The following is a 21,543-nucleotide window of genomic DNA, read 5'->3' as shown; positions in this document are numbered from 1 at the left end:
GATGTTCTTGTGTTTGAAAGTTTGCCAAGAACCCCTCACCGGTTTGGAGCTCAGGCCTCTGACACAGCAGCCCTGCTCACGGTATCTGAGTCACCGAATCAAGACTCTTGGAACAGTTGTGTTAGTAAATCGCCACGTGCATGGTGACTTGTGTTTGTGCAAACACACTCATTTACCGAATAGCTCAAATCGTCAAGTCTCAGGTGTCCACATGATTCTATTAAATGGTCTCCCTTCTCGTAATTTCCAATGTACCCATTACAAGCGAATGCAGCCACCTGACTCCCGCGTTCTGTCTTCTAGCACAGCCCCGCCCAAGCATTTATGCATCACTATCCTATTACTCTATCATAGATCACTCCCCTTTCCCCCCTTTGTATTGCGATTAGGGCGTATTACCGATTTGTTTCAAATCACATGTGTACGTAGGTGTGTAAGGAGATATATTACCCTTGAATTTCATCAGGGTAGGAAAGCAGATGTTACAAAATGTTTGTCATAAAATGAGGGCGCTGGGTCTGCAGGTACTGTCACGTCACTGGTGTGGAATGAGGAGCTCCTTGTGAGAGACGGCAAGGGTGGTCACCACCACCCCCCCCCGCCCCCCCGGCCCCTGCGAAATGAAACAGAGGATCCAAAGCGGGAGGAGGGAACCAGAGGGCCACTACAGCCTGGAAGCAAGGAGTTTCTAGAAGGAGGGTGGCCTATATGCATGTACTGGATGCGTCAGTAAAGGGGTCCTATGTGACCCCGGTGGGGCCAGGGGAGGGAGAGCCAAGCTGCTGGCTAGATCTGAGGTTGCCAGGGGGACTCTGAGGACAGGACGCCTTGAGGAGGAGTTGAGGAAAACAGCAAATGGGTGGCTGAAGACATGGCCTAGAGCCTACCTGAGGTGGATGGACCTGAAAGTACACAGGGTGCAGGGAACAGGAAAGAGGGAGCCCCAACGACTACTTTGCGAGAGTGACCAAGGGGGAGCCCGAGAGGATGGGGCTGAAGTCAGGCATAACCTCAAAAACATGGATTTTGAAGGGTGCCTGGGTGGCTCAGTCATTTGAGTGTCTGACTTTGGCTCAGGTCATGACCTTGTAGTTCGAACCCCACATCGGGCTCTGTGCGGTCATTGTGGAGCCCACTCTGTATCCTCTGTCCCCCCCCCGCCCTTCCCCCACTCACGCTCTCTCTCAAAATAATTAATTAATTAATTAATAAAAGAAAACACACACACACACATTTTTTTGAGGCAGAGCTGTCCTGAATGATGACGAGGCCTTGGGTGTGGCCGTAGGAGGCTGGGACCCCAATGCACACTGAAGATGAGGGGCTCAGGAGGTGGGTTCAGGGCCCTCTGGCAACCAAGTCCCCTAGGATACTGGCCCCGGACTGCCGAGTCACCGTGCCGGGGTCACATTTGAAAACTAACAAACATCTGTTGAAACATCCACTCACCGAGCGAATGTGTGGGAGGGCTGAGAGTGAAGACGAGAGTGAGCTTGGGGTCAAAGTCTCCAGTGAGAGGGGGCGTGACTGGGAGCTTCCAGGGTGACGGTGATGGGTACAGGCGGAGAATGCCCAGCTGAAGAGGTCCCTGCCCCAGGAGCAGAAGGGAGGGCCTGCAGAGAGGAGGTCACCGGTCCGCCACCTGGCCTGAGGATGTGGCCGTCTCGGTCACATCAGGTCTCTGGCCTGTCTGGAATGTTCCTCCCTCTCCTGGGCGTGGACACCTCTGTTTTAGCCTTTAGGACTCCGCCTAGGTGTCCCCTCCTCAAAGGGGCTTCCCGGAGTGACCACACTCCCTGCTGTTCTCTCTCACTGTGCCCTGTTTGTTTCATTTAGTAGTTTGCGTGCATGTTGATACGTATGTGACATTGACAATGTCGGTAGGTTGCAGGTGGGGTATGTGGGAGGCAGAAGAAAGCTCCTCCTCTCGCCCCGCCCCCAGAGATGTCTACATCCTAAGCCCTGGAACTCATGAGGTATTGTCCCCTTATAGGGTAAAAAGATCTTTGCAGAAATGATCAAGTTAAGGAATGTGAGTTGGGGGAGATTCTCCTGGATTATCTGGGTGGGCCCAGTGGTATCACAAGAGTTCTTATAAGTGGAAGAAGGAGGTTAGAGCCACAGAGAGAGATACGAGGATGCAATGCTACTGGCTTTAAAGACAGAGAAAGAGGCCACAAGCCAAGGAGTACAGGTGGCTTCTAAAAGCTGAAACAGGCAAAGAAATGGATTCTGCCCTGGGCCTCCAGAAGGACCCAGCCCTGCCAAAACCTGGACTTTAGCCCAGTGAGATTTCCGATTTCTCACCTCCAGACCCATATGATGTTTATGGGTTTATGTTGTTTGAAGCCACTAAGCCTGTGTAACCGGTTGCAGCAGGGTATGTAACACTTGAAATGATGCCATTCCCAAAAAATGTCATCGAGACCCAAAAGGGTCAAAGACAGTGGGCCAAGCGAACTGCCGACAACTTGCTCTGTGGTAGTTCGTCCCACTCAGTTGGGACAGAAAAACCTGCACCCATTAAAGGTTAGCTGGGAACAAGTTTTGAATGAGACAATGTCTTTGGGATTCACTTGTTCCTGGAACAAAATGGGACGTTCCTGTGTCTGTTTATTTGCTTAGCTATTTATTCTGGGTTCCTCTGCCTCTCGAGGCCGGATTCTTCACCTGAGTGCCTGGCACAAGGAGGGGCCTGAGAAGCATCTGGTGAATGACTGTCGATGCGTGAATTCTAACTGACAGGGAGGAGGGGAGGAAGAAACGCTCTTCCAGAAGGGCCTGGGGAGGAGGCTGGGCTCAGGTGGCACCGGGGTGAGTGGCCCCGGGGAGAGAGCCCACTCGGCCTGGCCCTGTCTCGGGAGGAGTACGTGGTCTCAGCCCTCTCATGCGTAAGACCAGGAAGATGCTGGCCTATCCGGTGCTCCTGAATTTTCAAGAAGAGTGAGAAGTCTGGATTTGTGAGTGGATTTGCCCAATTTTTAAATGTTGCTAACTAATTCAAATGTTTAAAAAACCTGGGTGGCTCAGTCAGTTAAATGTCTAACTTCAGCTCAGGTCATGAGCTTGTGAGTTCAAGCCCCGTGTCAGGCTCTGTGCTGACAGCTCGGAGCCTGAAGCCTGCTTCAGATTCTGTGTCTCCCTCTCTTTCTGCCCCTCCCCGGCTCTCTCTCTCTTTCAAAAATAAACAGACATTTAAAAAACCATGGTCCAGACACAGGTTGACAGTGTCTGGTCTCTGACATGTGACTTCTTGGAGCTTGTGATGGGGGCTAAGTAGGCTCTGTCCAGGTTACTGGGGTCCCCAAGGGACTCCCCAAGGAGTATGTGTCCCTGGACCGTGCAGGCTGCCCCAAGTCTCTGTGACTGCCTGCGCGTGTACGAGTCAGCAATAGCCATGCGTATGCTGTTCCAATTATAATTCTCACGTCAGAAGAAGTACTTTTCTGCAACAGCCCAACTGAATCCTGCGGCATGGGGATTTTATCCCCAGTTTTCAGATGAGGAGACTGAGGCATGGAGAGAAGATGTGGCCTACGCAAGGTCATACGGCTAGTAGCGGGCAGAGCTGGGGCTCAGCTCTCTCCACCCCATTCCCTGCCACACAGTTGCCGGAGGGGGACCAGAATCCTCCCAGGCTTGGAAGGGGCCCTCCCCACCCAGGTTGGGACAGACAGAAGGCCTCTTACCAGACTCCGCTGACGCAGCGTGTGGACAGCGCCCGGGGCATGATCTCCGAGCCTTGTTGCATGAAGCCCCCTACAGGGAACCAGAGGCTGTTGCCCAACGTGTACTGGTTCTCCAGGATGTGGGGGCGTGCCCGCAGGCACGGGTGTGGGTTATACCACTCGTAGGGGCTCAGCCTGTGAAGAGACATGGGGGCGAGGGGTGGATGGAGCCAAGGTAGAGAAAAAAAGGAGAGAAACAGAGGAAAGCGACAAAGACACCATGATGTGAAGAGATGGGGGGCGGGGGGAGGCAGTGAGAAAAAGGAGGGAAAAGAGAGACAGAGAGAAACAGAAAGAGATACACACAGAGGGAAGAGGAAGAAAGAAACACAGAGAGAGACACACACAGAAAAGGCAGAAAGAGATGTATAGAGAGACACAGAGGGAGAAAGAGAGAGAGAGAGAGAGAGAGAAAATGGAAGTGGGGGGAAGGGGACAGGCCCAGACAGAATGTGCAGGTCAGTCACGGAGGCCCCAGCCCACGCCTCTTCCCCGCCTCCTTTTCACGGGCAGCAGGCAGTGGACTCACCTGGCGGCCAGGAACAGGACGCAGCTGACGGCCAGGTAGGCGAGAAGCATGAAGAGCCACACGGCAGGGGAGAAGGGGTCCAGGAAGGAGAAGTAGCCAGGCTTGCGGCCCTGTGGGGGGAGGGAGTGAGGCCCGGAGCCGCCCTGACCTCAGCTGCATCCCCAGCCCCCGCCTCGCCAGGCGCCCATGAGCCCGAGTGGCCCATCAAGGTCCAGCCCGCAGCCTCTGCTGCCCTTGGGGACACAGGTGTCGTGCCCACCACCAGGCTCCTGCCCCACAGCCTCCGCGCCTCCAGGGGAGCCCTACCATGTGCACTCGGTAGAGGATGCTGATCCCCAGGGTCATGAAGGGTTTGGAGAAGTCGATGACCTTCTCCCGCTCGGCTGTGATGGTGAATGCGGCCACAGCCAGGTCTGCCTTCTGCTGGAGGGGAAGCAGGGCGGGGGCAGAGGGGTGGGCCAGGGAGACAGACGGGCAGTTAGGGAGAAACGCCCCGAGAGAGCTCTCGAGAGAGAGAGATCAGCAGAAGCTGAGAGACCAGCAAAGAGAAAGGATGAAGACAGAGGGGCCAGGAGCCTACACCAGGTCCAGAATGGCACCTTGGGCCCAAAACTGGAACCCTGTCATCTCCCGTCTGCCGGAAGAGGCTCCCGAGGCCCCTTCCCGGCCCAGCCGCCCCTCCCCATCCTGTCAAGTTCATTGCTAAGGCCTTGCTTTAACAACACCCCCCACCGATCCGCGTATCTCCCACCTCCCCCACCACCCAGGTCCTGGAGACAGCCTGGCATTGGTGTTGAGACGCCCAGATGGTGACCCATTCAGGGCCCTTGTCAGGCCTTGGTTTCCACTTCTGTCTTCAGAGTCAACAACTCGGAGCACGTACTATGTACTGACTCTGCACCAGGTTCCACACTAGGTGACACTTTCTATAGATTACCTTGAATCCTCCTTCCAACAGCTCCCAGAGGGCCACTGCTAGCCCCATCTTATAGATGGAGAAACTGAGTCTCAGAGAGGCAAAGGTACCAGTCAGCAAAGGCAGGAGGTGGGGACCTTAACGCAGAGGTGGGACCTCTACTCTCCTGCCACCGGCAGGCACTGGCGACCTACGTGTGTGCATGAAGGCGCCCCCCAGACACAGGACCAGCGCCCAGCTCAACGGAGGCAATGACCTTGGGGGGAGCTGCACGTGGTTTCGAGTGGGGGAGGGGCGCCAGGGGTCCGGGTCTGAGGTGGCGAGGGTGGGGTGGGACGCACAGAAGGGTTTGGGTTAGGGTCTGGCTGGCACGTCCAGAAACCCTGATCCGAAAGGCTCACTTTGCTCCAGCTCAAGAGGACTCGGCCGGCCTTCAGCTGTGGGCTGGACACAAGACTGGGGAAAAACCCAGCGCTCCACACACCCTCCCCGCCACACAGACATACACACGCATGGCACCCGTGAGCACTGTGCACGGCCGTGTCTCTGCCACCACTGATGTGTGCACACCACACCATGTCCACACACGTGCTAAGACACAGGCTGACCCAGGGACGCACCACCCACACAGGTGCAGGCAGACAGACTCATGCCCTGTCCACAGTGCGGGGAGGGGCGGAGACACACGGCGGAAGGGCCTCCCTGGGAGGCGCGAGGCACACACTGGCACACGCGGCCCTCACATGCGTACATACATGAAGGAGCAGGCAAGGCGCTGGGAAGGGCCCGGTGCGGGAATGGGGAGCCCCGGCTCTGCCCTGAGTTCGCTGGGTGACCTCGGGCAGGGGCTTCCACGTCTCGGGGCCTCAGTTTGCTCATCTGCAAAATGGGGATGAGGGTTGGGCAAGATGTCTCACACGGCTCTCCTGGTCCTGGGATTGGGACCCGGCTCCCAGGATATCCCTTCCAGGCATACTGACTCTCCTCCAGGCCTCAACCGGGCCCCAGAATTGACTCCGAATTCAAGCAGAGACCACCCGCAGGGCTGAAATAAGAGCAGAGGTCCCAGGAGACTGGCCCAGGAGGAGACACACACTCACCCAGGAGGGGCTGAGACTGGGCACACACGAGGTAATACAGGTCTGGACAGAACTGGGGCGGGGAGGGAGATGGCACCAGCCTCAGGGTGACTTGAGGGCAGGGAGAGGGCACAGCCCCAGAGCAGAATCCAGAGGCGGCGAAGTGTGGCAGGGGCCCAAAACCTGGCTGGATTGGGGGAATTCCTCGATGGGGACAGTAAGGAGCATTTTGCCCCTCCTTATGCACTTGCCACTCTTCTGACTAATACGTGAACTGCCAGGAACAACGTCAGCTCACACAGGAATCCTATTACTTATAGGTGCCCATGGGAGGTGTGCCCTGGGAGGGCCCTCCACGGGGGCCCGAGTCTCCATTTCAGAAGGCAGGAGGCAGTGGCTTCTCGGATGGGCTCAGGAGGGCACTGGTGGTCCCTGGGTCAGGTGCCAGGACCCCATTTCCTCCCTAACGGGCTCCCAGCTCCTTTCTGTCCCATCCCTTGCTCTGCTCACTAGCCTCCTCACCCACTCGGAGACCTCACCTAAGGCTCTCACCAGGGCCAAACCTGCTCCTTCCCTTTCCCGAATTCTCCACATCTCCTCTAGCAGCAAGAGCAGTGGTTCTGCTGCAAAACACAACTCAGATCTGTCCACTTCTCTCCATCCCCCCTCCAGGCCCCCACCATCGATGTGTCTCTCCTGACAACCTCATTAGCCAGCTCACCAGCCCCCCCCCCCAGCCACCACTCAGAACACCACAGTCCAAGGGGTGCCTGGGTGGCTCCGTCGGTTAGGCGTCTGACTTCGGCTCAGGTCATGATCTTGCGGTTTGTGAGTTCGAGCCCCATGTTGGGCTCTGTGCTGACAGCTCACATTCCGATTCTGTGTCTCCGCCCTTCTCTGCCCCTCCCATGCTCATGCTCCATCTCTCTCTGTCTCTCAATAATAAATAAATGTTCAACAAATGTAAAAAAAAAGAAAAAAGAATACCACAGTCCAAAGGGAAAGTCCTATTTAAAACTCTTGGGTGGCTTCACACTGCACCTAAAATAAAGCCCTTTTCCAGCCAAGAGGCCCCAGGTGATGTGAGACCCACCTGCATGCTGGCCTCACCTCATGCCCTTTCCCCTCACCCACTCGGTTCCAGCTACAATGGCTGCCTTTTGTTCTTCAAAATGCAGTTTCATTCCCCTCCTCAGGGCCTTTGCATATGCTCTGTAGCTCTTCCTCAATATTCGAGGCTTAGTTCATACCTCACTCTTTCAGCCCTCCCCATAGTGGCATCCAGATCGCACTCACCTCCACCCCGGGTCCTCTTTCTCATATTACCCATTACCCTGGTTTTTTTTTTTGTTTTTTTTTTTTAATGTTTGTTTATTTTAGAGAGAGAGACAGATTGAGCACGCAGAGAAGGGACAGAGAGAGACAGAGGATCTGAAGCAGGCTGTGCACTATCAGCGCACAGCCTGACTCGGGACTTGAACCCACGAACCATGAGATCATGACCCGAGTGGAAGTTGGACGCTTAACCGACTGAGCTACCCAGGTGTCCCCATTACCCTGCTCTATATCCTGCTTAGCACTAGTGAAGATGACCCTGCCATTTGCTTATTAACGGACTGTCTTTCCTACTGAATTACAAGCTCCTTGCCTATCTGGTTAGGCACAACCCACACGGAGCTTCCCAACAAATACTGTTGGAGCTTGGCCAAGCCTCGCCTCTCTGGACGGCACCCAGGGCTGCTAAAGTTCCCACCATATCCCTGGGCCTTTGGCTCCCTCTCGCGCCAGCTGCTCTCTGGCCTCTGCATCCCTGAATACACCACTTCCTCTGCCCGAGGCACCCCACTCTGCCCTGCAGAACTGGACCCACCCACTCCTACAGGGTCCCCTTGCTCCCTCCCTCCTCTGCGGCACCTTCTATGGGCTCCCCACATGCCAGGCCCCCCTTGATCTATCACAGCATTGAGCTCAGTTTGGAAAAGATCTGTTTGCTTTTCGGCTTCTGCTACCAAACCTGCAAAAGCAGGGCCAGCTGGATGCATCGTTGTCTCCTCTGCTGAGAGCCTGGGAATGTCACCCCTCCTCAGGGAGCCTCCCAGAGCCTCCCAAGCAGAGATAGCTCTCCTTCCGTGTTTCAAGGAGCCGCACATGGGTCTAAAGGCTCACACTTACACAGCATGTACCCCATGGCCACCATTTTGGGGCATCCCCTCCCCAGAATAGTCCCCAGAGGGACCCTGTCCTTCCCACGATTGAAGAAACAGAGACATAGTAAGGGTAAGTACCTGGATGTAGCTGACCCCAGGATTCAGAACTGGTCCCCCTCTGAGGAGTGTCACCTGTCTACTGTCCCCACCCTCCACGGCCGGGGGCATCTCAGGACAGGGTCCAGGTGTGCAACTCCTCTCTGGTCCCAGGGAGCTCAGGAGATGGGTGCTTTGCAAATGACTAGAGTGAGCAGGTCCTTGAACTTCTTGTGAACACACAGCAAACTCGGCCCCCACCCTGTCCCCAGCGTTGTCCCAGGCTTCTGCCTGGGGTCCCCTTCACACCCCCCACCCCTCACTTCTGTCCCAAGCTGTCCTGATTCTGCTCCCCTAACACCTCTGGAATCACTTCCCTCCTCCTGCCCAGATGCCAGCATCTCAGGACTGGAAAGTCCAGCCAACGGCTCAAGGGACCCCAGAAACTACAGCCTGGTCACAGCAGTCCTGCTTAAACCCAGCAACAACTCTCATTCTCCTTCCTCTGCCATCCAAACTCCTCACCCGGGCCCCTGAGGCCCTGCCCCACCCCGCCCCTCACTACCTCACCAGCCTCACCCCCTGCTATATATTGAATGTTTGTGTTCCCCCCACAAATTCGCATGTTGAAATCTTAACCCCTAACATGATGGTGTGAGGAGGTGGGGCCTTTAGGAGGTGAGGGGGGCACGAGGGTGGAGTCAGTGCCCTTATCCCATTCCATCCAGAGAGCTCCCTCGCCCCTTCCACCATACGAGGCACCGCAAGATGGCTATGAGCCAGGAAGAGGGCCCTCACCAGACATCAACTCCGCCAGCACCTTGATCTAGGACTGCTCAGCCTCCCAAACTGACAGAAATAAATGTCTGTTGTTTACAAGCCACCCCATCTGTGGTATCCCGTGACAGGAGCACAGACTTAGACACCCGCCATCTTGCTCCGTGTACCCCCCGCGGCAGCCACGCTGCCCATTCTGTCTGTCCATCCATTCATTTGCCTACTTGACACATGTTTGCAGAACACCCACCACCGACCAAGCACGATTCCAGCTTTGGGAATCCAGCAGTGAATGTAAACCGATGATGTCAGGTGCTATGAAGACAAAGCAGGGCAACGTGATCGAGCCTGCTGGGAGACGCTGGTTTGGATGCACTCCCCACTGTGGGGAGGTCTGGAGAACAAACGTGGAGAAAGTGTGGGGCGAGGCCTGAGAAGAACTAGGGAGAGAGTTCCAGGCTGAGGGACAAGCACATATAGCCCCCGAGATGGGAAGGGACTTGCAGTGTCCAGGGTGGCCAGAGCCCCTGGGAGGGGCCAGCAATGCAGCAGAGCAGGGAACAGAGCCCTGCTGGGCCGGGCAGGCATGGGATGGGGGCTGGATGCTACTCCAAGGGCAACAGAGGACGTTACATCGAGGGTGTGAGCAGGAGGATGACGTGATCTGGTCACCGTAAGAACAGACCACAGGGGCGAGAGTGGAAGTGGGCGTCTTGGGGGCTAAGGAAGTCCGTGGAGGTACTTGGGGTGGGGCTAGGTGGTCAGATCTGGGTTTCACTCTGGAGGACAGACCCATCCTTAAACTGCAAGCTCCTTCTAAGGTCTTCTCAGAGCCTTTGGAACCCCCTTTCCTACCTCTTCCTCCTCACCCTCAATTTCCTAGCACAGTCACTGATTTCCTAAAGAAGATTTTCCTCCACAAGGGGACCCTGACATTTAATCTCTGGAATGAAATCCGGAGAAATCCAAAGGATGAGCCACCTGTAGAAATGATGGGATAGATAGGGCTGTCTAAATGCCCACAGGCCAACCAACCAAAGCATTCGTGATTGTCCCCCAGCCCCAAAAGCCCTCTATCCCAGCTGTTTCTGTTTTGCCATCAGCTCTCTGTCAGACTCTGCCAATAGGGGGCGATAGCGGGACGCTGCAAGGCTGGAGGAAGAAGGGACCTGCCTGCTCCTTTGGGCTTGCTCTCAGTGGATCCTACCAGGGCAGCATTTAATCCAGTTTGTGGCTTCCCTGCATTTGTAGAACCGGCCTCACCGGCCTCACCAAGCCCCATTCGGGGAAGCCAGCGCCAGCCAGCAAGCACCTGCCTCTTAAGCTTCCAGCAGTTTCGGTTCTTCTCTCTAAAGAAGAGTTCCTTCAGAGCTAGGGAAGCAGCCATTTCCCGCCTTGCAACCTCCATGACACCTGGAGAGCAAGGGTGTGCAAACTGCGGCCCTCAGGCCAAGTCCGGTCCATCTGCCTGATTTTGTGAATAAAGTTTTACTGGAACACTCCCAGGCCCAACTGTTTAGGTATTTATTGCCTATGACTGCTTTCCACCCAGCACAGGAGTTGAGTGGTTGTGACAGTATGGTCTGAAAGCCAAAAAGACTTCCTATCTGGCCCTTGACAGGAAAAAGTTTGCTGAGGCCTGCCTTGGAATTCAACTTTTACCCTCGTAGTTACCTAGTTAACAACTTGGTTCCTAGTGAATGACTCTCGGGGACAACCTGTGTCCTGGGAGGACCCTGACTGATGCAGAAATGACGACAGCCAGGTCACGAGAGCACTCGGGCCGCAGGGTCACGCACCGTTCAGCCTCGAGGAGGGCCCAGTAACAAGCACTTTCTCAAAACGAGAACAGTTAATCTGCAGAGGAGGGCACAATCCGCTCCCAAACCCCAGAGGTCTGCACCGTGAGTCACCTCCAGGTGCCAGTGTCCCTATTTGCCACCAGCACTCTGCACGTCCCTGATCTGCTGGGTCATCAGGCCCAGGTGGTAGATCAGCTTGCACACAGCTGGCACCTGGAGCGGTCTTCGCGTGCTCTGGGCCTCCCTCAAAATGAAAAGCCGTGTGGGTTTCTAGTAAATGGGCTGAACCAGCACACAACTTATCCCCAAATCCCCAAGCCCCACCCGACGTCAACAGCACCAGACAAACAGCACCCCCTCCTCAGAAGTCTGAGTTTCAGCTCCGTGGGGCCCTTTGTCTGAGTTTCTAAGTGTTAATCTTTCCAACTTCTTCCCCTGTCCCCTTAGGCCCTCAGGACGGTGGCTGCTTCCTGCCACCCTGTGATCCCTTAGTTCGCTTTCTACCCTTCCAGTTATCTGGTTAACAACTTTACATTCAGGTAACAATTCTTTACACCAGATCCTCTGTGTTCAAGTAGCTGTTGGGATTCCGTTCAAGTACCTGGTGCTATTTTTGTCTCCAGATTGGATCCTGACCGGCTGATGTCAACAGCACGTTGACTGCCAACCCCCTTAAATGCGATTTCCTGCTCACGAGATCTGATCGGTGTAATGTTGCCAGTGGAGCGGACCAGCGTGACCCCGGGTGCACTGTCAACATCAAGTTCTCTGTGGCCTATGTGATGGCAGAAAGCAAGGAAACAGGTATCACCCGGAGGCAAGACTGAAGACTCCTGGTGGACCTCAGAAAGCGTTATGGAGAAAAAAAGCATTTGCCAGGTCAGTAGCTCACACCAGCTGCCAAGGGCTGTGTTGACTTCCTCCAGCAAAGCTACTTAACTTGGTCCGGCCACCGCAATCGGAGTCACCGCCTGATTACATTTACAATAATCCACAGTCCTTGTCCAAGATCCATTTGCCTTCCGCACAGGCCGAACCGGCCAGTTGACTGGGGATGAGATCACTACCTCTGCTTCTTTCAAGCCGTTAATGGCGGCACTAATCTCTGCAATTCCCCCAAAGGACGTAGAATTGCTTTTGGATTACTATCCTGGGAAGGACGGGGAATTCTAGGGGCTTCCGCTCGGTTCTTTGACGGTAACGGCCCCGACTCCACGGGTCAGCGAGCCAGTGTGGGATTCCGCTGGCTGCAATTATACGAGTGGGACCACGGAAAACACAGGGTGGGTCTGAGGACCTATCGGACCCATTCTGAGTGGAGCTTGGCTCAGACTCCATCTATCACCTGACCACATAAGGCCTGCTGCGGTCCACCAGGAAAAATCAAAGTGATCCGCCATCTATAAAAAAAAGTGGGGGACACCTGAGTGGCTCAGTCGATTAAGGGTCTGACTTCGGCTCAGGTCATGATCTCACAGTTTGTGAGTTCGAGCCCCACGTCAGGCTCTGTGCTGACGGCTCAGAGCCTGGAGCCTGCTTCAGATTCTGTGTCTCCCTCTCTCTGCCCCTCCCCGGCTCACACAGCTCGCTCTTTCTCTCTCAAAAGTAATAAACGTTAAAAACTTTAATTAATTAATTAAAATGACAGCAGGCAGCAGGGCAGGGGTGGGGGTTGTCTATCTAAAAGCCAATCACAACCCTCTGTGGGAGGGGGAGCCTGTATAGAAACTGCTGTAAGCTTTTCCGGAAAGCGGCTGGATAATATAGAACAAAAGCCATACGAAGGGACCTCCTCTTTTACCTAGTCATTCTATTCAGAGAATCAGTTCTAATCAGCTGCAATGCAGACTGTGCTTGGGTGCATAAAGACAAATAAAAATACCTGAAAACGACTAAATACAAAAAAAAAAAAAAAAAAAGGCTTCGCTAAATCACAGTCTCTCCACATGGGGATTAGTATACAGCTATGTAACACTCTGTTTAGGTTGAAACATTTAGGTATTATTTTTGGCCTTTCTGATCGGCAGAGGTTTTTTGGTTTTTTTTTTTTTTTTTTTTTAAAGATTGATAATACCTCTTGTTGGCAAAAGTGTGGGAAATCTGACATTCTCGTGCACTTCTGGTGGGAATACAAATTGGCGGAACGTTTTCGAACATCCATCTGGCAGTCTCCGCTTAAACAGCATCGTTCACGCTCTCTGACCCGGCGCTTCCGCTGTTTGGAGTTTATCCTCCAGGAAGACACCCACAGATCCACAGCCCAGTTGATGGTGGCATTGTCTACACTAGCAAAAACTGGAAACCACCCAAACAGGGGATGAGTTAAATAATTCATGCTCAGCTGCACAATGAAATCCGTATTTCTCCTCTTGAATTTCAGAGAGTCACCTCCAACAACCCATGCCCAGAGACAACTCTTATTTCCCCAAACCCACCAAACAGCTCCCCCCACGTCCTCCCCATGGGGGAAACCAGACTCACCACCCAACCCAGCTGCTTAGGCCAGATCCCGCAGTCACCCTTGACTCTTTCCCTCGTGAGCACACCCAACATGGCCAGCACTGGAGTATAAGCCACCTTCTTTCTGCCTTCTGAACCCTCCAGTGGACTTCTAAATGGACCATCCTGGGTCTACTCTTCTCCCATTACGCTCTTTCTCAAGAGAGCAGCCGGAGTGATCATTTTTAAATGATTCGAAAATTAAGGTCATACGTCCGTACAATGGAACACTATTCAGCCCTACACAGGAATACGGTCCTGATCCATGCTACAACATTTTTGAACCTTGAACACGTGGCGCTGAGTGAAAGAAGCCACACAAAAAAGGCCACATATTGGATGACTCCATTTACATGAAATATTTAGAATAAGTAAATCCAGGGAGACAGAGAGATTGGTGGCAGGGATTAGCAGACTGGTGGTTGTTGGGAGCTGGGGGAAGGGGGAATGGGAGCTGACTGCTTCATGGGTATGGGGTTTTCTCTGGGGGTCACAAAAATGTTTCAGCACTAGGTAGAGGTGGTGGTTGTACAACATTGTGAATATACTAAATGCCGCTGAGTTATACACGTTAACATGGTTCATTTTACGTGACATGAATTTTACCTCAACAAATAAAGCAGAAACAAATGAGATCACATCACATTTCCTGCGTCAGTCCTTCCACTGGCTTCACACACAATGAAAATAACGTCCAGGGGGCACCCGGGTGGCTCAGTCGGTTAAGCGCCTGAGTCTTGACTTTGGCTCAGGTCATGATCTCACAGCTCGTGAGTTTGAGCCCCACATCGGGCTCTGCACTGACAGCACAGAGCCTGCTTGGAATTCTCTGTCTCCCTGTCTCTCTGGCCTTCCCTTGCTCGCACATGTGCGCACACGCTCTCTCTCTCAAAAATAAATATCAAAAGGAAGAAGAAAAGAAAACAGAAAATAACACCCAAACTCCTTACCTGCAAGGCCCCGTGATCCAGGCTCTGCTCTGGGACCTTGTACTCTCCCTCACCCACTCCCCACAAGACTCTGTGAGAGCAGTAATTTCATCTCCATTTCAAGAGAGGACACTGAGTTCAGAGAGGCGACCTGTTGAGCGGGGATCACGTGGGCACCTGAGGCTGGCTCCGCCTGGCCTGTAACTAGCTCCTGGCCGTAGGGGGTCTCCGCGGAGGCCACCCCGACCGTCCCTCAGGATGGGGCACTCGCTGCCCCAGCTGCCAAGGGTGCTGGTGGCTGATCCCTCTCAGCTCTGTGGGTGGAAGAGCTTCCTCGCCCAAGGCACTGACCCTCCCTGAGGACAGCTCCTTCCAATGACAGGCTGGTGGGGCATATAAAGTCCTGCCCCTCACTTCGGGGGCTGTCTTTGAGGCCATTCCGGCTCCAGAGCTCCAGCTCCGCCCCCACAGGGCCAGTCGTAACTGCAGAGCCTTAACTCTGCCCAGGCCGGCTCCTTCACTCCCTCACAAGGCTGGTTTCCAAGGGGGCCTCCTGCCTGCTAATCTCCACATCAGAGTCTGCTTCCCTGGACCAACCTAAGATATCTGCTTTGCCCTTGAGGGCGGGGCCTGTGGGCACAGACTTTATGGTGTGGGGCACTGTGGCTACAACGTGTGAGTGACAGGTCAGACTGGCATTGTAGAAGATCCTACTGGGGGACAAACCAGAAGGGAGAGAGCTGGGAGGCCAAGAGGCCAGTGAGGAACCGAGGGGCCAGGGCCTGAACTCACGGCCACGACAGTGAGGACAGGGAGAAGGCCAATTCCAGCAGTGGCCACTGGGTGGAATAAACGGACCGGAATTCAAGACTGGCCTGGGGACAGGTGGGGTGACTGGGAAGATTCCGGTGCCCCGGGCTGGCTTCCATCTGGAAGTCACTCATCAGTTCTGGGCCAGCCTGTTGGGGGCCAGCCCTGGCTCTGCCGGTCACTAGCCGTGTGGCCTAGACATGGGACCTTGGAGCCTCACTCTCTCCGTTAGAGAAAACTGGGCTGAGACCAGGCCCTCCTCATGGGGTGGGGTTAATACAGTTCAGAAAGCCAGCGTGAGTGGGCATCATCCTGTCCACTCTGAGCTTTCCAAGTACCTGCTGGGTGTCTGGGAAGGACCTGAGGTCGGAGGCACCTGGCTGCAGCCCCGTGGGAGGGGAGGGCGGTGTGGAAATCCCTTTGCCTCTGAGCCCCAGAGCAGCAGTGGGAGGACAGTGATTGTAGGATCATTAAGTAACACTTGAAAAGCCTCCGGCGTGTGGTGTGGAGTCAACAAAGGCTGCTGCTGTGGCTGCGGCCGGGAGAACCCGAGTACCGCACGAATCTCCGTGTACTTGGCCATCCCACGGCAGGCAGGCAGGCAGCTGAGCCTCTGCAGGGCCAAGCCCCGCCCACCCTTCGTGTTCCCAGCCTGCTCCTCCTCCAGTGTTCTCTCCCTAAATGTCACCGCCGTCACCCAGCTGCCCAGCAACAGAGAGGCTCAGTCCTCTCTCCTACGTCCCCCGCCCCAGGCAGTCACCAAGCCCTCCCCCTGTCCCCCCTTTGCCATCCCCCTCCCCCCTGCAGGCCATCCTGCTGACCCCTCAGCCCAAGTGATTCGGTTTCCTCACTTGAGCCAGTTGAAACCTTGGGGACACATACCAGGAACCTCCTACTGACGGCCCAACTCTTAACCTGCTCAGTAATAGCAACGCCAGGCCTGGCCACTGTATCCCCAGGGTACAGCACAGGCCTGGCACACAGTAGGCCCAGGTATATGCTAGCTGGTTTGAGAACAAACATGTGAATGTATGCACGTGCTGGCCAGGCTGGTAGGAAGAACGTTAATAAGAATATAGAATAGAAAGGTGCCTAGGTGGCTCAGTTGGTTGAGCGTCCAACTTCGGCTCTGGTCATAATCTCACGGTTGGTGAGTTCGAGCCCCACATCGGGCTCTGTGCTGACAGCTCAGAGCCTGGAGCCTGCTTCAGATTCTGTGTCTCCCTCTCTCTCTGCCCTCCCCCGCTTGCGTGCTCTTTCTCTCTCTCAGAAATAAACTAAACATAAAAAATTTAAAAAGAAAAAGAATACAGAACAGAGCACATGCTTATAGTACCCACTACCTGCCAGGCCCTATTCTAAGCCCCAGGAATAACTCGTTTCATGCTTGTGACAGCTGTGCGTACTAGTGACTATTATTTCCTCAATTATACTGTTGAAGAAATGATGTTACAGAGAAGTTGAGTAACTTCTCCGAGGTCACACCGCTAATAGGCCGCAAAGCCACGATTCAAACAGGACTCGGGACCACAATCACAGCAGCCCATCAGAAAAGCTCCTGGCCTCTGTCTTATGCTTGCCCCAGATGACACCATCAGGCCAAAGCCTCCTCCCCTCAGGTAGGCCTGAGGCACTGGGGGTTAAGTCAGGGGCTACTCTCCTAGAATCTGCTTATTTCTGGGGACACCGATGAATGAATGGTTCTGAGCCTACATGACTGAGGACCAGGATGTGGAAATGGAAGTCATGGGGAAGCAGGCCAGTCTGGTGGGAGCTGGGCCACCAGCTCTCCTTGCCCCCTGTCTTCTCAGTTTCTGGCCTCAGGCCCTTCAAACCCACCCAGGACAGAAGCTTTCAAACAGGCTAGCAGCTGTGGGGCAGTGCCTCGGGCCTGCCCCTGGGGTGAGGCGGGGAGAGACCTAGCCACCAGGACTCCAGGGACACCCCCACTCTGCCTCCACCAGAGTTACTCGGCTTTGTCCAAGGGTTCTGAGAGTGCTTTCAATTGGGAAAAAAGGTTCTGCAGTCAAAACAGCTTTTGAAAATCAGTGCCCTGAGGAATAAATGCCCTTGTTAAGCAAAGTGGCCTTCTCAAGTCTACCCTGGTGACATTCAGGGGTTTGGATGCAGTGAATTATGGGATGGAGGAGACAGGAGGGTGAGGATCCTGGATGTCCTCAGCCAAGTCCAATGTCAAGGCTCCCGTGACTATCCGTGGCCACAGGTCCCTGCTCTGTGCACCTGCCCTAGGCTAGCCGCAAGCCTGGGGCCTGTCTCCCAGGACACAGTCCTGCCCCCAGGCGTTCACCTACATGGTTTCTCCTGCCTAGAATAAATACAAGGAGGGACCACATATTGAGTCCTCCTGCCTCTGACAAACAACACGTGCGGTACTGTCCCTGTTTCCCAAAACCCTCATGACAGACCCATGAGGCCTCCTTATCCCCATCCTAGGCAGGAAAAAACAGAGGTTCAGGAAAGAGAGACAACTCACCTGAGGATTCAAACCCAGACTGGTCTGACTCCAACAAAATACTCTTTCCACAGCACCCTTGCCTACCACCTCCCACACCCCTGCCTCTCTCCCCTCCTCTCCTTCATCCAAATCCCACCCACACTCAAGGCCCTTCCAGGGGACCCCATTCTCTCTCACCCTGACTCCCCTTCTATAAATGCCATTTCCTCTTCTCTGAACACATTCCCTTCTTCCCATATCCCCTCACCTTGCTGACTGCCTCACACACCTTGGGAATCTGCTTGGGTGTCACCTCTTCTGGGAAGGCCTCCCTGGATGCCTGGCTGGGTCGGAAGCCTCCTCTGGGTCCCTTCTCTGAATTTTCTCCGTCACAGCCCCAAAGGCTGTCTTGTGGTCATCTGCGTTCCTGCATCCTAAGGACACCCTAAGCTTTTGAGAGCAGGGTCCAGGCAGGTCCACTGTGCTTACTGCTATAGCCTATGCCCAGCATGGTGCACGGCACACAGTAGGTGCTCAATAAATGAGTTCAACAGGCAGCCCTGAGGTCTGCCATGTGTGAGGCCCTCCCAGCGGGTGCGGGGCACAGTGCACCAGCGAGCGCTACCCCTGTCCTCCTGGCCCAGCCCTGCCTCCTGTAGGAAGCCTCTCTCGACCGCCTCAGTCTTTGTCCGATTCCAGCTCCATGTCTCTTTTTGTTCACCCAAAACATCTCTGAGAGCCAGCTAAGCCAAGGTGGCGTTAGGGGAGCATCTGGCAAGGCAAAGCAGGCCACTGGAGGTGACACATCGCCTCATCCCCCACACCACACCTGCCCCATGGTGCTCACCAGGCACAGCAACACGGTGCACCTCTTGTTAGGCGCTAGGCTGGCTGAAGTGCCACTGGCTGGTGGCCTCCCCACACCCACCTGGGCCACGGCCCCTTCCCCAGACCCGGCCCGGCCGTACCCGGTTGATGAGCTCGCCGACCATGCCCGTCCAGGAGCCGTTGGGCTCGGGCGCCCCGTACAGCCCGTCTTCCACCAGCCGTAGGCGGTAGCGGAAACGCAGCAGCTCAGCCAGCTCCCGCAGCATGTCCACGCAGAAGCCCTCGAAGCGCTCGTTCCCGGACAGGGCCTGGAAGTTTGGCCGCCGCATGACGTACGGGTTCTCCTGGGAAGCAGCAGAGAAGCGAGGTCAGGGCCCGGGAGTCCAGGGGCTGCTGGGGGAGCGCGGATCAGGAATCCACCGCGCTGCGGGATGGAGTCACCGCCTCCGTTCCTTGCGCACAAACGCTCAGGGTGTGGAGTGGGCCTGGAAGCTAGGGCCACAGACGCTGGGGGCTTCCCCTCTGGCAGATCACGGGGAGCTGTTTTAATCTCCACCAGCCAACCTGATGCTCAATCGTCTCAAACTCAAATGCCTACCAGAGGAGGCGCGTTAGTAACCTAAGAGTGAATCACACTGTTGGGAGATTATGCCAAACTGGAACAGGGGCTTTCAGATTTCTGACTAGGACCTCACAGTAAGAAATACATTTTACCTTCCAATGCGAGCCACACATGCGTGCGCGCACACAGGCACTTAAATAGACTTTGTTCCTTGAAATGGTCCATACCCTTAGTGACTAAGGGCAGCACACCCTGATTATTTTCTGTCCTGCTCTACCTCGCTTTCCTACACGACCAGTAGCGACCCACTGAACTGACCTGATGAGCTAGCACGGGATCAGAGGGCCACCAGGACTTAGCTCCAGCCAACACCACCACCACCACCACCAGGGAAGCAGGCCCAATGTCAAGAATGTTGGAAACCTCGGCTGTTTTGTAAAACGTCCTGATTATAAAGGTTAACAACCACACACATTCAAATACCAATCCTTGTGATGCTTTGCAGGCTAAACAAATAACCTGAGACTGTGCAGAGGTTTGCTACCTTGATGCTTATTTCTGAGGGGTTCCAGCAAACCTTACTGACCCCCAGTGCACCAAATAAACACAAAGGCAGAGGAAATGTGCCAAAGGGCTAGTAAGACGAGGCATATGAAGATGATGTCAGCAAAAAGGGAATCTTATCTTGACACGGTTATTGTCTGAACGGGTGTTTGTATAGTGTCACTTCAGACTTAGGCAGAAAGGAAGTTAGGACTCAGGACACAGCGGCGGGGGTAGGTGGGGGGGGGGGAGGCCTTGGCAAGAATCTCCACAATGGTTACCTCCCACGGAATCCCTGCTATGTGCCCAGCCCCTGCACTGCATGTGCTCGCAGGAAAGAATCGCTTTAACTCCTGGCACTGACCTCACACCGGAGGCATCATCAGACTCATTTTACACATGTGGAAACTGAGGCTCACAGAGGTCAAGTGAGGCGACTGGTTACACGGCGACAGGGACGATGAGGCCAGGTCTTATTATAGGCTCTGGATTCCGGGACCACACCAAGCCCCACAGCTGGGGGGTAGTGGGATGGAGGGAAATCAGTGCTTCTCACTCTCCAACGAAGCTGCCTTTCCAAGCCCAAAACTGTGGAACTGGGAGTAGGAATGTGAGATAATCCTAATAATAGCAGCGGTAGCTAGAATTTCTTGCAGGCTTGCTGTGTGACAGCTATTCTGTCGGCGTGGGAAGTTGATATTATTACCTCTGTTTTAGAGATGAGGACACTGAGGTCCCAAGAAGTGAAGTAGTAAGCGGCCAAGACGGACAAGCTGGTCTGACTCCAGAGGTCTGCTCTTAAGCCCCGTGCAAGACAGAACCAAGGTGGACAGAACCAGAGAGCGGCATGGGAGAAGCCAGACAGATGGAGGACCCAGGCTGGACCCAGCATTAGAGCTGGGAGGTTCTCCCCAAGCTCTTTCGATATACAGAGCAGGGAAGCTCAGGGAGGTCATGTGTCTTGTCCAAGGCTACGCGGCGGTGAAGCAGGGCAGTGGGGAGGGAAGGTGGGGCGAAGCTGGGGCTCAAAACCCGGTTCCCGGGCATGTTCAGTGAAGCCCTTGTTCCTTCCACCAGGGCTCAGCTGATCTCCAAATTCAAGGCTGAGGTGCTTGGGTGGTGGATCTGGGTTCAAGGTCTCAGGATCAGGGTCTGAGCTTAATAAGGTCAGAAACAGAGACTGGGGCCTGTGAACAGAAGTCAAGATCAGAAAACAATGATCTAGGACTCAGCAGGGAGCCCCAGACCATCAGAAGCAAGGGTCTTATGGAGCCGCTCATTCAGGGTTTTCAGACTTGTTCAGAGCCTTCTGCGGAAGTACTGCAGACAGTGGGCTGGTGCTAAGTCTGATTCTAAGAATCCATCCCACAAATGGCTGCGCATCTGTACATAAAATGTACGCCCGACAGAATCATGGCAGCACAGCTCCCGGTGGGAACAAAGACTGCAACAGCCTAATTTGGGACAGGTTAAAAAGATTATTGATGTCATCAAAGACTCCTAGGCAACTACTAAAATAACAAGTTCTATCGGATATATTAAGAGAAAAAAAAGCCACAGAACAACGTGTACAATATGCTACTCTTTGTGAAGGAAAGACTGAGTGCTTGTACATGCATAGAAGCTTCTGGAAGGATGTGGCCTCTGAGGGAAAAAATGGGCGCCTGGAGGGAGAAGGAGCCTGGCTTTTCACTCCCCACCCGCATGTGCTGTTTGGATTCTATTTTACATAGGTTTGTATTAACTTGTGTGTCTTCTTTGATATGATGAATTGTTTTAATTAAAAAATTTAATACTAGGGGCGCCTGGGTGGCGCAGTCGGTTAAGCGTCCGACTTCAGCCA

General features: G+C 54.4%; 1 protein-coding gene across 1 annotated transcript in view; it reads right to left on the bottom strand.

Annotated features, from left to right (window-relative positions):
* GRIK5 (glutamate ionotropic receptor kainate type subunit 5) overlaps positions 1–21,543 on the bottom strand; it is a 109,088-nt gene that overhangs the window by 69,252 nt on the left and 18,293 nt on the right. The window contains exons 12-15 of the mRNA XM_040457916.1: positions 18,736–18,939; positions 4,564–4,680; positions 4,258–4,367; positions 3,690–3,863 (exon numbers count right to left, since the gene is read on the bottom strand). Of these exons, the coding sequence (XP_040313850.1) occupies positions 3,690–3,863; positions 4,258–4,367; positions 4,564–4,680; positions 18,736–18,939 (605 nt within the window). The remainder of the gene's footprint in view (positions 1–3,689; positions 3,864–4,257; positions 4,368–4,563; positions 4,681–18,735; positions 18,940–21,543) is intronic.

The sequence above is a fragment of the Herpailurus yagouaroundi genome, unplaced genomic scaffold, assembly GCF_014898765.1.
Source record: "Herpailurus yagouaroundi ecotype Mexico unplaced genomic scaffold, PumYag 220, whole genome shotgun sequence".
In the NCBI taxonomy this organism is placed as follows: Eukaryota; Metazoa; Chordata; class Mammalia; order Carnivora; family Felidae; genus Herpailurus; species Herpailurus yagouaroundi.
This window is presented reverse-complemented; position numbering and strand designations above follow the sequence as displayed.